The sequence below is a fragment of the Limulus polyphemus genome, unplaced genomic scaffold (assembly GCF_000517525.1).
Source record: "Limulus polyphemus unplaced genomic scaffold, Limulus_polyphemus-2.1.2 Scaffold930, whole genome shotgun sequence".
Lineage (NCBI taxonomy): Eukaryota > Metazoa > Arthropoda > Merostomata > Xiphosura > Limulidae > Limulus > Limulus polyphemus.
This window is the reverse complement of record NW_013666540.1, coordinates 338,555-350,417: the sequence shown is the minus strand read 5'-3', so window position 1 is coordinate 350,417 and position 11,863 is coordinate 338,555. Positions and strand designations below refer to the sequence as shown.

General features: G+C 29.9%; 2 protein-coding genes across 3 annotated transcripts in view; one reads left to right on the top strand and one right to left on the bottom strand.

The window, feature by feature from the left end:
• Positions 1-256: 256 nt before the first annotated feature.
• LOC111086220 lies at positions 257-8,815 on the top strand. 2 transcript variants are annotated; one of them, XM_022388176.1, is made up of 2 exons: positions 257-859; positions 8,569-8,815. In XM_022388176.1, the coding sequence occupies exons 1-2, from the start codon at positions 386-388 to the stop codon at positions 8,722-8,724; spliced, it is 630 nt and encodes a 209-aa protein (XP_022243884.1). In that variant the 5' UTR covers positions 257-385; the 3' UTR covers positions 8,725-8,815. The 2 variants fall into 2 exon arrangements, 1 of the variants encoding a protein (XP_022243884.1); XR_002610959.1 differs by having other exon boundaries at positions 263-446.
• The window catches only part of LOC106461305 (cyclin-dependent kinase 12-like), a 90,933-nt gene continuing 86,383 nt past the window's right edge, over positions 7,314-11,863 (bottom strand). The window contains exons 13-14 of the mRNA XM_013921123.2: positions 9,727-9,778; positions 7,314-8,726 (exon numbers count right to left, since the gene is read on the bottom strand). Coding sequence (XP_013776577.1) covers positions 9,765-9,778 — 14 coding nt within the window. The 3' untranslated portion in view covers positions 7,314-8,726; positions 9,727-9,764. The remainder of the gene's footprint in view (positions 8,727-9,726; positions 9,779-11,863) is intronic.

Sequence of the window (11,863 nt, the reverse complement as noted above, 5' to 3'; positions counted from 1 at the left end):
CCCGGTACAAGCACCTAATCCAGTCATAACACAAAAAATGTGCCCTTTACTAATATACATACTAATTCAAGTAATTGTAGTTACTTTAAAACACAATATGAACATGTCAAATTATTTTCATAGTTTTAACTTATATGTACTAAATTAGAGAATGTATTTTTTATGGGTCAAAAATCGTATTATTACTTTTTACATTTTAATATTTATTTATTTTTAATGAAGACATAGCCATCTATGATGCGTGCCTGTTATTCATGTGCTAATAGTAATGGCTATCAGTATCAGTACCACACATGCAGTTAGGGGGATGAGAAATAAATGTAGTTGAGTTGTTACATCCTTATAATTTTTATATTGGTCGATGTTTCATTGAAAAGAGGTAACTATGAACCCAGGTGATTTCGTTCAACATAATTTTCATTGCAGGAGTTCATACTGTCCTCGAGGTGGGTCACTTCTTCCCTCTAATTTAACTTTTAGGGCTAATGGCAATTATTTTGTTAATACTAATACTATTACTAATGCTATCGTTGGTTTCACAGCAAACAAGTCTTTTGAAAATTCCTATCACTCGACACCTTTTACGGTACTTGGGACTCGTATGAAAATTAATCCACATTATCTTTCTCCATTTAGCCCTAATAGTAATAATATAAATAATTGCAATAATATAAATCAATGGCACTGGCAGTCACCACCACAGGAAAGATTGGGAAGGAAACCTAAACATTTTTCTCCTTCACCTAGTCCAAATTCAAGCCCTTCCTACTTATGGTACCATCAGACATTTTCTAACAATTCAAGTTCGATGTCAGGTTATTTTCCAACATCCAACAGCAGTCCAGGTGGAAAGAGACAGGTAAACTTTATTTTGAAAGTAATGTACCAATACCATGACATCACTAGAGAAACTCGTTATTAGTAAGTCCAGTTGAGACTGATTGTGAGCTTCAGAATATACTATATAGGCTTATACAATGCCATTGACATTGTCACTGGTAAAATGTTAATATGAAAAAAGGGCTCAGTTGTTTAAAAAACTAAAATATTGCATCTTTTTCTGTTGTTTCTATTATTTCAGCATTTGCTTGCATTCACTCAATGCCATACGAATTAGCAGTTACACCTAAAGAATTGATACATTGTATTCAATTGTAAAACATAAAAGCCTCTGAAAAAAAGTTTAAAATATTTGTTTTGCAGTGAGGCTGTTATATACTATTCTTACTAAGCTTTAAACAACTGTATTGGGTTATTTAAGAATCAAATGATTGAAACTATAGTTAGATTTGTGATAAGGCACTATACTTATCTGAAACAGAAATTTGTTTTCCCTCACCTGTCAACTTAATGCATTTAATACTTAGTTGCACTTGCAAGATCTGGCAAAGTATTGTTATAGGAATCTTACCAATTCTTTATTTTTCTAAAACAATAATGTTATGTAGCCTCTTATCTGTTGATTAAAATTAAGATAGAGAGGGTGTTATCAATATTCCTGAATGTAAGCATTCTGTGGGAAATATATAAAATATGCTGGACGAAGCACCGAGACTAGACAACGTATTCCCCAGTTATAAAGGAGGCTAAAGATCTGAGCCCATTTTTTATATTTTTGGTAGGTCAACAGACAATAGGCAGGTGCCTGAGGATCGGGGAATTGATGTTACTCCTATTATTAAAGGTGGTGATAAGATTTACCCTGTAAATTATAGACCAGTTAGTCTTGTGTAGTAAGAAATATTCTAGAGTGATATAAAAGTTTTGCAAAATCATCATAATTTGCAAAATCATAAATGATGCAAAATCATTTGGTCCTTCAAGGCTCCCTTGCACACCAACCTTTTACTTTCAGGAAATAAATCATTCCCTTCTAAACTCCTGTAAAGTGCTAGCCTCCACTATTGCCAAAAGCAACTTGTTCAACGAGTCAATAACCCTATTAGAAAAATAACAATGTCTTAACTGGAACTTAGATTGTCTTTTCCAAATTTTGGACTTGTTTCCTCTCAACCTGTTAAGCACAATGAATGCAGATGTCTTTGTCATATTGATCCTCCAGATAATTTTGTAAACTTCAATATGAAAATCTCTTGCACTTCTTGTTTTTTTAAATTATTATAAAAGAAAATCATCATGGATTCACATGTGAAGTACAAGGATTCAAAAGGCAATTTAAAGTTTTAGTCAATATCAAAATATTATTTTAAAATACACTGAAAATGTTTTAGGGTTGCAGCAATAAAATAGGGTTGGTCTGACTTTGGAAAAACAACTTTGTGATCAAAGCATGGATGTTCTGGGGACTTCCACACATTAAATGTTTGACATCCAAAGGAAAATTCTGCACAAATAATATGCCAGGACCTCCATTAATACTTTTGATACTTTTTGCCAATTACAGTTATCCAACTTTTTAACATAAATTTTAAAACTACATAAACTGACAAAGATTTATGAGACACCTAGGATCTGACCTATCAAAATGGCATTAGGTCTGACTAGATAATATTTTTAATCAAGATCAATTTATATCTAACAAATATAGTTTCTTTTTCAATAAACATTAAGTTCTTGTATGTGATTTTTTTTAATATGATTAACATTACATTATTAAGTGAACAAGGATTTCAGTCATCAGAATATTTTTCTGTCACGTGCCTTACTCACTTAGCTTACCTGAGGTCTTGCAATAGAAGAAAATAAATTCTCCAGATCTCTGGTTTTCCCAAATTTTTTAAACTTCCCATTAAATTCCACTGTTCTTCCTCACAGAAGATAGGTCTTACCACCTTCTCATAATAATTGTCTCATGCTATTTATCCATTCTAGATTCACACTGATGCAAACAGTTTATAAACAGCTTCATCCAATAGTGTTTGAGCTTTGTCTGTACCTATTTTCAAAGCTGAGCCTCAATGATACCTGTAGTTGTTTAGATCTGATGCTGTGAGACTATTAATAAAATCATGAGAGACAAAAAATGAATTATTATATTTTGAAGGGATAGTTTCTTAACAAATATATAAACCAATGGTTTGGGATGGACAGAAAAATTATAATAAAAAAAATCAATAAGTGTACGGGTAAGACTACAGAATATTTTTTTCATTTTTCTTTGCAAGTTACACTAAATATTACAAAATGTCATGATTTAAAAATTGTTGAAATAGCACTAGAATTATTATTTTTACTTAAACTTTGAAATCTGATATGTAGACGTACACTAATCATAATAGCATTAATGGAGTCCAGTGAAATTGAATCCTTATTACTAGTGGATTGCCTAGGGCCAGTGGGTTTTGTTATTTAAAATAATGATATTGATAGGGGTATAATTGATAAATCATAAACTTTGTAGATGAGATTAAACTTGGATATTTACAGATTGAGGATGTTGATGTACTACAGAATGACCTGTATCAATTTGTGAGTTTGACAAATGACCTTAACTATACTAAGTACAAGATAATGTATTTGGATAACCATAAGGTGGATCACACACTTGTAGATAGGAAACCACTAAAGAACATGGCTGAAGAAAGGGTTCTTGACATAGTGGTGGATAAATCATTGAGGCAGTGCTCTCTTGTTAGTGGCAAAGCTAATAGAATTTTAGGGTATGTATATGTATACATACTAATTACAAGTGAAAAGAAGTAATTATTTCTATATACAAATCACTAAGCAGGCCTTACTTTGGTTTATGTATCTAAGAAAAGAAATTGACTTACTGGAAATGGCTCTGGGAGAGATTTCTAGAATGTTTCCAGGAATGAAAGGGTTATCTTATGGGGATACGTTGAGGTCTTTTATTTTCTCTTGACAAAAGAAAGGTAAGAGGTGATCTTATTGAAATTTACAAGGTATATAGAGTATCAATTTAATAAAAGCCTCTGATTTATTTGTCATATCCTCAATACAAAAGGAAACAAGTTTAAGATTTGGAAAAACACAGGTTAAGGTACAGTAAAGACAGTTTAATTTTTTTAAAAAGCAACTGTGTTTTGGAATCAGTTGCCATTAGCAGTAGTGGAGGCCCGAAAAATAAGGGGGTGGGGTTAAGTTTTTTTTACTCTTCTCAAGGATGGGTGGGCAGGAATAGCTTTAAAGGATTATGCATGAAAAGTAAAATACTCTGCTGGTTTCTAAATGCTAATTATAACTAAATTCGATGATGAGGAACCCACTTTGAGACTAATAATGGTTGGAGACGGCTTGAATGGGTAATGAAAAAAAAACAATAATATAAGTTTAACATAACAGCAAATGTACAACGTTTCAACAAGGTTTTGTCATCATCAAGTACCTTATATACTATGTGTGTGTGTATATATATATCTGTGTCAGTGTAAACTACTTGTACCTGATGATGACAAAACCTTGTTGAAACGTTGTACATTTGGTGTTATGCTGAACTTATATTAAAGTTTTCTTCATTACCCATTTCAAGCCGTCTCCAACCATTATTAATTATAACTTAATTTATATGATATCTACAATTTTTAAAAACTTGGCAAAACAACTAGTTTGCTCCAGAATTAAATTTTTCATACTCTTTTTTTTCTATGAATCACCATTAAAAGCTTTTCCTTACTGTAGCTTTGGCTCTCTATGCTAACACATGGTATCTCCTGATGTAACAATGACTGATTAACTAACTTGTCAGCATCATCTTGTTTCCTGTAGTTGAAGTAATCTCCTTTGTCCTAATATCCTTGCAATGTGAAAGCTTTGCATCTTGTACATTTCAAGAGAAGCCATGACTACTGATGGAATTGTTTTTAAATTCAGGCCTCACAAAGGTCTTATGGTCCATACTGATTGTTTGTGTAGCAAGTGTTATAGAGGAACTAGGAGCAGGGAACTACTGTAAGACTGGGAACTGAACAAAAATTAAATTTCAGTCCTGACACACATTTCCATTTTAGTAATAAATGAAGTAACTATAGATGATGATTATTGTTAAAACAGCAACTTATGTTAATAAAAGTATGCCACAATATTCTTAGTAATATCTTTGGGTATTGTTAGTACTTGAATCAAGAAACACAGATACGAAATAAAATTTAATAATGGGATCACGTGCCCCGTTTGTTTTAGAGCAAATCCACATCTGCTGCGTCCATTGTGAAAAGCCTAACCTAAGATTTTAGCATTGTAAGTCCATACATTTACTGTTTTCCTCCAAAAGGACTAAATATATCTGCAGATTGACATTGGGTATTGAGCATAAGAACTACAGTGTATATCCATTCATGCAAAGTAAAACTAACAAATAGTGTAAAATGCACGAAAGCATAAAATTGAATCTCGACAGAAATATCCAATCATTTGAGATTACTTTTCTTCTGTTAACAGCAGGTAAGAATGAGAAAACAAAGTGAAATATTCACATTAACTGTAGTTTCTATTGCTTGAAACCAGGTTAGTTATCATATTTACTGTTAGAGCCTGAAAAGTAGAATGATTGTCCAAACTTTCCTGTGAGAAAACATATATATCACTTCATTCAAAATGCTATGAAAGTTTCGTAGATTTGTAAGGACCAGCAAATATGCACTGATACAAGAGTGTCTCTACCTCTCCCTACTAGTGTAATTTTAAGATGGTTAAAATAAGTGTACATAAATAACACACCAAACTGAACTTATTAGATACTTTATAATGAATATAAATTTTATTTTACATTTTTTGAATTACCTAAAAAAATTTTTTTGTCAAAAAACATTATTTTTTGTTAATATAATAGTTTATCACAACTTTAATAAAAGTTGAGGCTTTGTTTCCAAAGATTTTGTATAACTGGTTTTATTTGTCCTACTATGATGTAAATATATTTTGTGCCATTTATTAGATACTTTCAGTAAACAAAACTATAAAAAAACTAAGGTAGTAGTATTCCACTTTACCTTGTAAGTAACAACTTTGGAGTAAGCAAACTAATTCAATTCCAGTTTCAAGCTATTAATGAAAAGCTGTAATACAAAGATGATGTTCAAAAGTAACTATGTTGATGAATGCTAATTATTCTAAATATCCCATCTGATCACATACTGTTTTAAAACTGAGTAAGGTAACCTTATCCTTGAAATGAAATTATTCCTGAATTAATTATTTTCTATAACTGCATGGCTAACTCCAAATGTCATTTCGAGACTAAAGAAAAACTTTTAGTTAAGAAACTGAAACTGAACACTAGTTGGCTAGCTCATTCAAGTTGTTACTTCAGTTACAATAAAGCTGGGCATATATCTAAATACAAGTATATTGTATTTCTGAATTCTCATGTAAAAAAATAAAAATACTTTTCCAAACTATAATAATTTATTTGTGTTTAGGTAACATCATACATTTTCTTTCTGGTGTAGGAATCATGGTAATTATTATATCATAGGTTTGTGAACTTTGAGAAAAAAAATGTTTAGAAGTGCTATACATGTATATTTAATTAGTTCCTGCATAAATGTAGAATTTAACTCCTTTAAATTTGTGTCTAATCTATAACATACAAGGAAATATTTAATACCACTGAAAATAATTTAAAAAACTAAATTTTTATTAATACAAAAACTAAGTTTAATGACTTATTTAGGCATTGTCAAATGTTTAACATACCTTTTTAGGTTTCTTTTGGTAATCATGTTCTTTGAGTATTAGATTTTAGGATTTTGTTTGTTCAAAACTTCACTCATATTTTGTGCTTATGGACCAAAGATTTTAATATAAATTGCATTCTTTTTATACTAGATTTAACTCTCTTAAACCCATAATTTTTTTGCGAGTTCTGCCAGAATTATCACCATACCTTATAAAATTTCTAATCTCTTCATAAAAGGTGAATAATAATGTGGTTTGGATTAGTTTTCAGTCAAAGAAACATAAATGTTATCTGGGTAAATCAGGATTTTGGGGAAGAAGCTGGCAGTGTCCGCTCAGTTTTAAGGATTTAAGCCAGGTCTTAGTTTACTGCAAAATATAAAACAATCTTCTGCAATCTTTTTCTATATTTTTAAATGTAAGATCTGTGGGTGAATATGATCAGCAAAGTTATTATAAGTAGATTTGCTAGTTCTCCCCATAAAAACATGACAATGAGATGGGTAAAATGCATGTTGTAATGAAAGACATGCTAAAAGTTTGTTATTGCACTCATGATGTGCTTTATTTAAAACAAAACACTAGCTAGATTCCAGGTATGTTGGGCGTTCATTGTTATTTTAATTTAGAGATAACAAACAAGGCTGGAATTTCATATTATTTTGCAATGCAATGTTTCTGCATTTTATCAATTTATCATACTTGAACTCACAAAATACAACTTTTTTTAATTCAAATTGCTGATAACTATTTTGCCTAAGAATACATATTAATCACACCGAGTCATGTATAAAGCATTGTTTGAATCATACATACAAAATATATAAAACCTCATTTAACTTTCTCTTCTTTTTTTATACACTTTCACCCACATAATTTACTTATTATGTACATTATGCAACTATATAGGCTTAAGGTGGTTAAGGAATGTTCTGTGAAAAGCAAGATAAAAAGGGGTAATTATATTAATATCTCCTTTTCTGCATCACTTCTGTGAAGAAAAATGCTAAATACCATTATTTCAGCTCTTACACTGACTAGGTAAAGCCATTTTATATTTTTAAGTATTAAGTACTTAAGTATCTCTTAAACCACATTTACTCACATGTATATAAAGATATTCTAGAAGATAGCAGATACTCAAAATATTTGATAAACTGTGTATACTTAGGCTAGTAATAAATATTTATAGGCTAACCAACATGATGCATCTTGTAAATTGCTTTAAAAATATCTACAGTAGCTCTATTCTATATATTTTCTTATAAATACCTTTGTGTTACATGTAAAAAAGCCATAGCTACCTTCAGAAGGTTGAAATGAAGTATTTGCTTTCCAGATTTTATTTTCTAATATTATAAAAGGCATCAGGTAGATATTTACAGATACTTGATAGTAAATAGCTATTGAAAACTGATCACTGGTAGGAAATGAACCCGTATCTTTTTAAAGAACATGAAGCCATAACAAATAGTTTAAATATTATGAACTATGAAATCCTAGGAAGTTCACCAGATGTGAGAAATTGTATCTTGAGACTAAATATATTAATGGCAGCAGCTTGTGTACAGTGTTGCATTGAAAATATGATGTAGTTTTAGTTGTATGATAAGAGTACACAAAAAGAGCTATTGGTAATAATTATGAACCATGTCAATACAGATTTGAAGAAGAGTGATTGTGATTGATTTTGCTTATTCTTACAACAACAAAAAATTGTACATAGTCACTACATCTTAATCGTATGATGACCAGCAGACATTTGGTGCTTGACATTCAGTATTTGTGCAAGGACTTAAAGCTTTAGTTAGATCTTATTTTATTATATACCGGTCCTTCATAATTCACAGAAGGTTGTTCTTACCAAATGTTGACCTAACATAAACACTTCTACACTACTTCTTCTTGCCTATTGAGTGTATTTGTATTAATTTTGTTTTTTTCCTTCTTTGCTGGTGATTCCCACAGAGCCGTGGTTCTCATTCTTACCGTGGGAGATCATCCATGGGATCTGCCAACATTTCGGGGAGTAGTTGTAACATCAGCAATTACGTGAACTCTTCCATGCTCCAGAATCCTTGGCAAGAACTTGAACAGATGCAAAAATCTTTTTCATATTCCTGAATCTGAAAGTCAAATCAGAAGCTTATGATAGAATTTCTAACTTGTGAGTTGTCTGTCTGACATGGAAAATAAAATGTCACACTAAAAAAAAGCTGTGTATTCAATCATAAGTTTCATTATTAATTCTTTAGCAGGAAAGATATTGCATACAAACGAACAGAAAATTTAATTGTAACTGGGAGACAAACACATGAAGATAATATATATCAGGTGTATGTCTACATAATTTACATTTTTTCTGAACAGAATCTGATTGAAACTTTCATAGGTTTATTGCTTTTAAATTAAAATATGTTTAAAATTGGGAGTAGTTTCAACCACTTTCACATAATTTTCATAACTTTAGAGATTGATTTCTTTACAAGTAATTATATTGTAATGTGTTTCTTATGAAATGAATTTCCATGTTACTAGTAAATGACTTGATCCAAATGTTATTACCTACCATATGTGTATACTTACTGTAGGATGAAAATTATTTTACTTTTATTCAATAATGTTCTTTACTAAACTGATTATCCAATTTCTTTTAGATAAAACAGTCTGTAATTTCATAAAGCTGCTACATTTCTTATGTAAGTAGACCAGCAGGTTGCATAATTATGAAAAGTGTATAGATCCCATTATGGTCTGCCAATAACAGGTTTAAGATCCACTGAAATAGACAGTAAAAGTTTCTTGTATATAAAACATTAATTCTAATTTATCATGCTACAAATAATACTCATTAAGCACACATTAATTTTATAAGTAAGTATTATTTTAGTACAAATAATTGTTAATAAGATATCTACAAATATTTTTGAAACTTATTTTACTACTGTTTCTTTGACCAAAGTATCTCTGGAATGAAATGTCTGTGAAGTCATGAATAAGTCTAGAATTGCTTTAACAAATGTTTTATCATCCCTTATCTAAGATTAAAGAACCACTGATGTGACATTTTTTAAATATTTTATTATGGTTAGAAAATTAAAACTAGTCAAAACAAAACACTCCCACCTGATAAATATCATCCATACTCCTTTTTGGTATCTTCATCAGTCCTTATTTTCTAAAAGAAAATATGCTTTTAATTTATATATTTAAATTACATTTTATAGCTTTATTAATTTTGTCAAATTCCTTCAATACATGTAACAATTTTATTTTAATCAAACTTCATATGATTACCTACATTTTATACATAACATAGAATGAAAGGTAACACAATATTCATTCATCTTCTGCCTATAGTTCAGGCACAAATAGTATTCAAACAGAATGTTGTATTTGTTTAGTACAATACCATTAACAACCTTGAAGGTATTTTAGAATTAGAATTTTTATTTATTCAATTACTGTCATAAGAAACTTAGCATATGCTGTGGTAAGGTTTGTTAGTTTGTGTGTGTATTACTTTGATGAACATATCTTGTGACTTTATTATATTTCAGGGTAATATCCTCTTTAACATCATTGTACAATTATTTTATATAAGAACAAATTAGTTCAAATAGTGATATAACAAAATTTATTTATCCTTTGACTTTTTTTAAGTAAACTATATAATTGGCACATAAAACAAAGTATGATCTTAACGGTTCAAATTCAGTAAAAACATAATTTTGTCCATCATCAATGTACTTTTCCATTTATCCTTACTTCTAAATAAGGAAATATCAAAAAAATTGTACTGAGTTGCTGTATAAAATAACATACAGATACAAATTTAATAATGATAAACTTTCTAACATTAAAACAATTGACTATAAACATATATTTACCAGAATAAAAAAAGGGTACAAGTGTGATAACCAGTACTAATACAATTACTATTTCTAAAACATTGAGACATTATCTTAAAATGTGAAACATATCACTGTTTAGTGTACCATGATGAATTAACCAAATAAGTTAATACACATAAGGAAAAATTATAAAAAACATACTGTTACAGCTTTCATTACATATGATGGTTTAACGATGGCCTTCTATTTATATTTTTATTCTTTTTAAACATACATCAAATACAATAAAGTAGAATGATCCAAATTTACATTATATAGAAGTTTCTGACTAAAAAATAAATAAAGAGAGAGAGAAACTGCAAGCCAGCAGATTATTTTCTATGTCTTCTACACACTAATACATCTTAAACAAAATTTTCCTAGGATTCTAACAAACTTCAAAACGTAAAAGTAACTTTAGAATCTTGAATTTCAGTGGATTTTTATAGATAAAATTTGCATTACTGTGATATTCAAATACATTGATGTTTCCATAAAAATGTAAAAATCAGAATATATTATGTAGAGAATAAAACGAACACAAGTGAAGAAATAAAACAAATCTTTATTAACAAGAATGGTTGTGTATTTACCCAATTGCTCAGCCCCTTATATTCTATTGACTCCACTGGTTGCTGGGGATTGAAAAGGATCTCCTAACATGCCCCCCCCCCCCAAGATAAGGACAAAAATAATTGTAATATACCACATTACCAAATCAGGCAAGCTACATACATTACCAAATAAACATATATAAAGAGAGAAAAACCAATCTCATACCAATTTGTCCAAGTATTTGTGTCACCCCTTGAGATGGGCACGAATATACATTATTTATATATAGAGTTGATAACAGTTTCTCATTATTAATTCAGTACATTAATTTTGTTTGACATAGGTTTTATTATGTCTAATTTACATGTAAGCAATATTAATTTACATAATTCGTTTTGAAAAACTGATTTTTGCAGCTGTTATTATTTTAATAAAACTTTCTTTCACTCTACTTAATCAATATGGCCCCATCAATCGTAAAATATTACTCTATTTGTAAAAGAGTCACAAAAGTAGTATTCTAAAGTAAAGGAATAATGATGAAAGCTAAGATTCTATTCAAACACCAAGTTTTCGATAAAAAAGTGGGGAAGCCAGATTAGTCTGCTGTGTGATCATTAGCTACTTAAGTGATGTCTACTACCATCACTATCATATCTGGTTCCTATAGTTTTTGTTTTTTTAATTAGCATTTTTTTTATCATTATGCTTGTTGCATAACGGACGCCACTAAGTACTACCCCCCCCCCCCCACCACACACCAAAAAATAAATAAAAAATTCCACGAATAATTTCTGTAGTATTTACAATCCTCC

What these genes read in the sequence shown, in the direction of transcription:
- LOC111086220 (XM_022388176.1), top strand. Translation starts at nt 386, where the DNA reads ATGAACCCAGGTGATTTCGTTCAACATAATTTTCATTGCAGGAGTTCA. An exon ending in GTCCAGGTGGAAAGAGACAG is followed by an intron (nt 860 to 8,568) that starts GTAAACTTTATT and finishes TGATTCCCACAG; the next exon opens with AGCCGTGGTTCTCATTCTTA.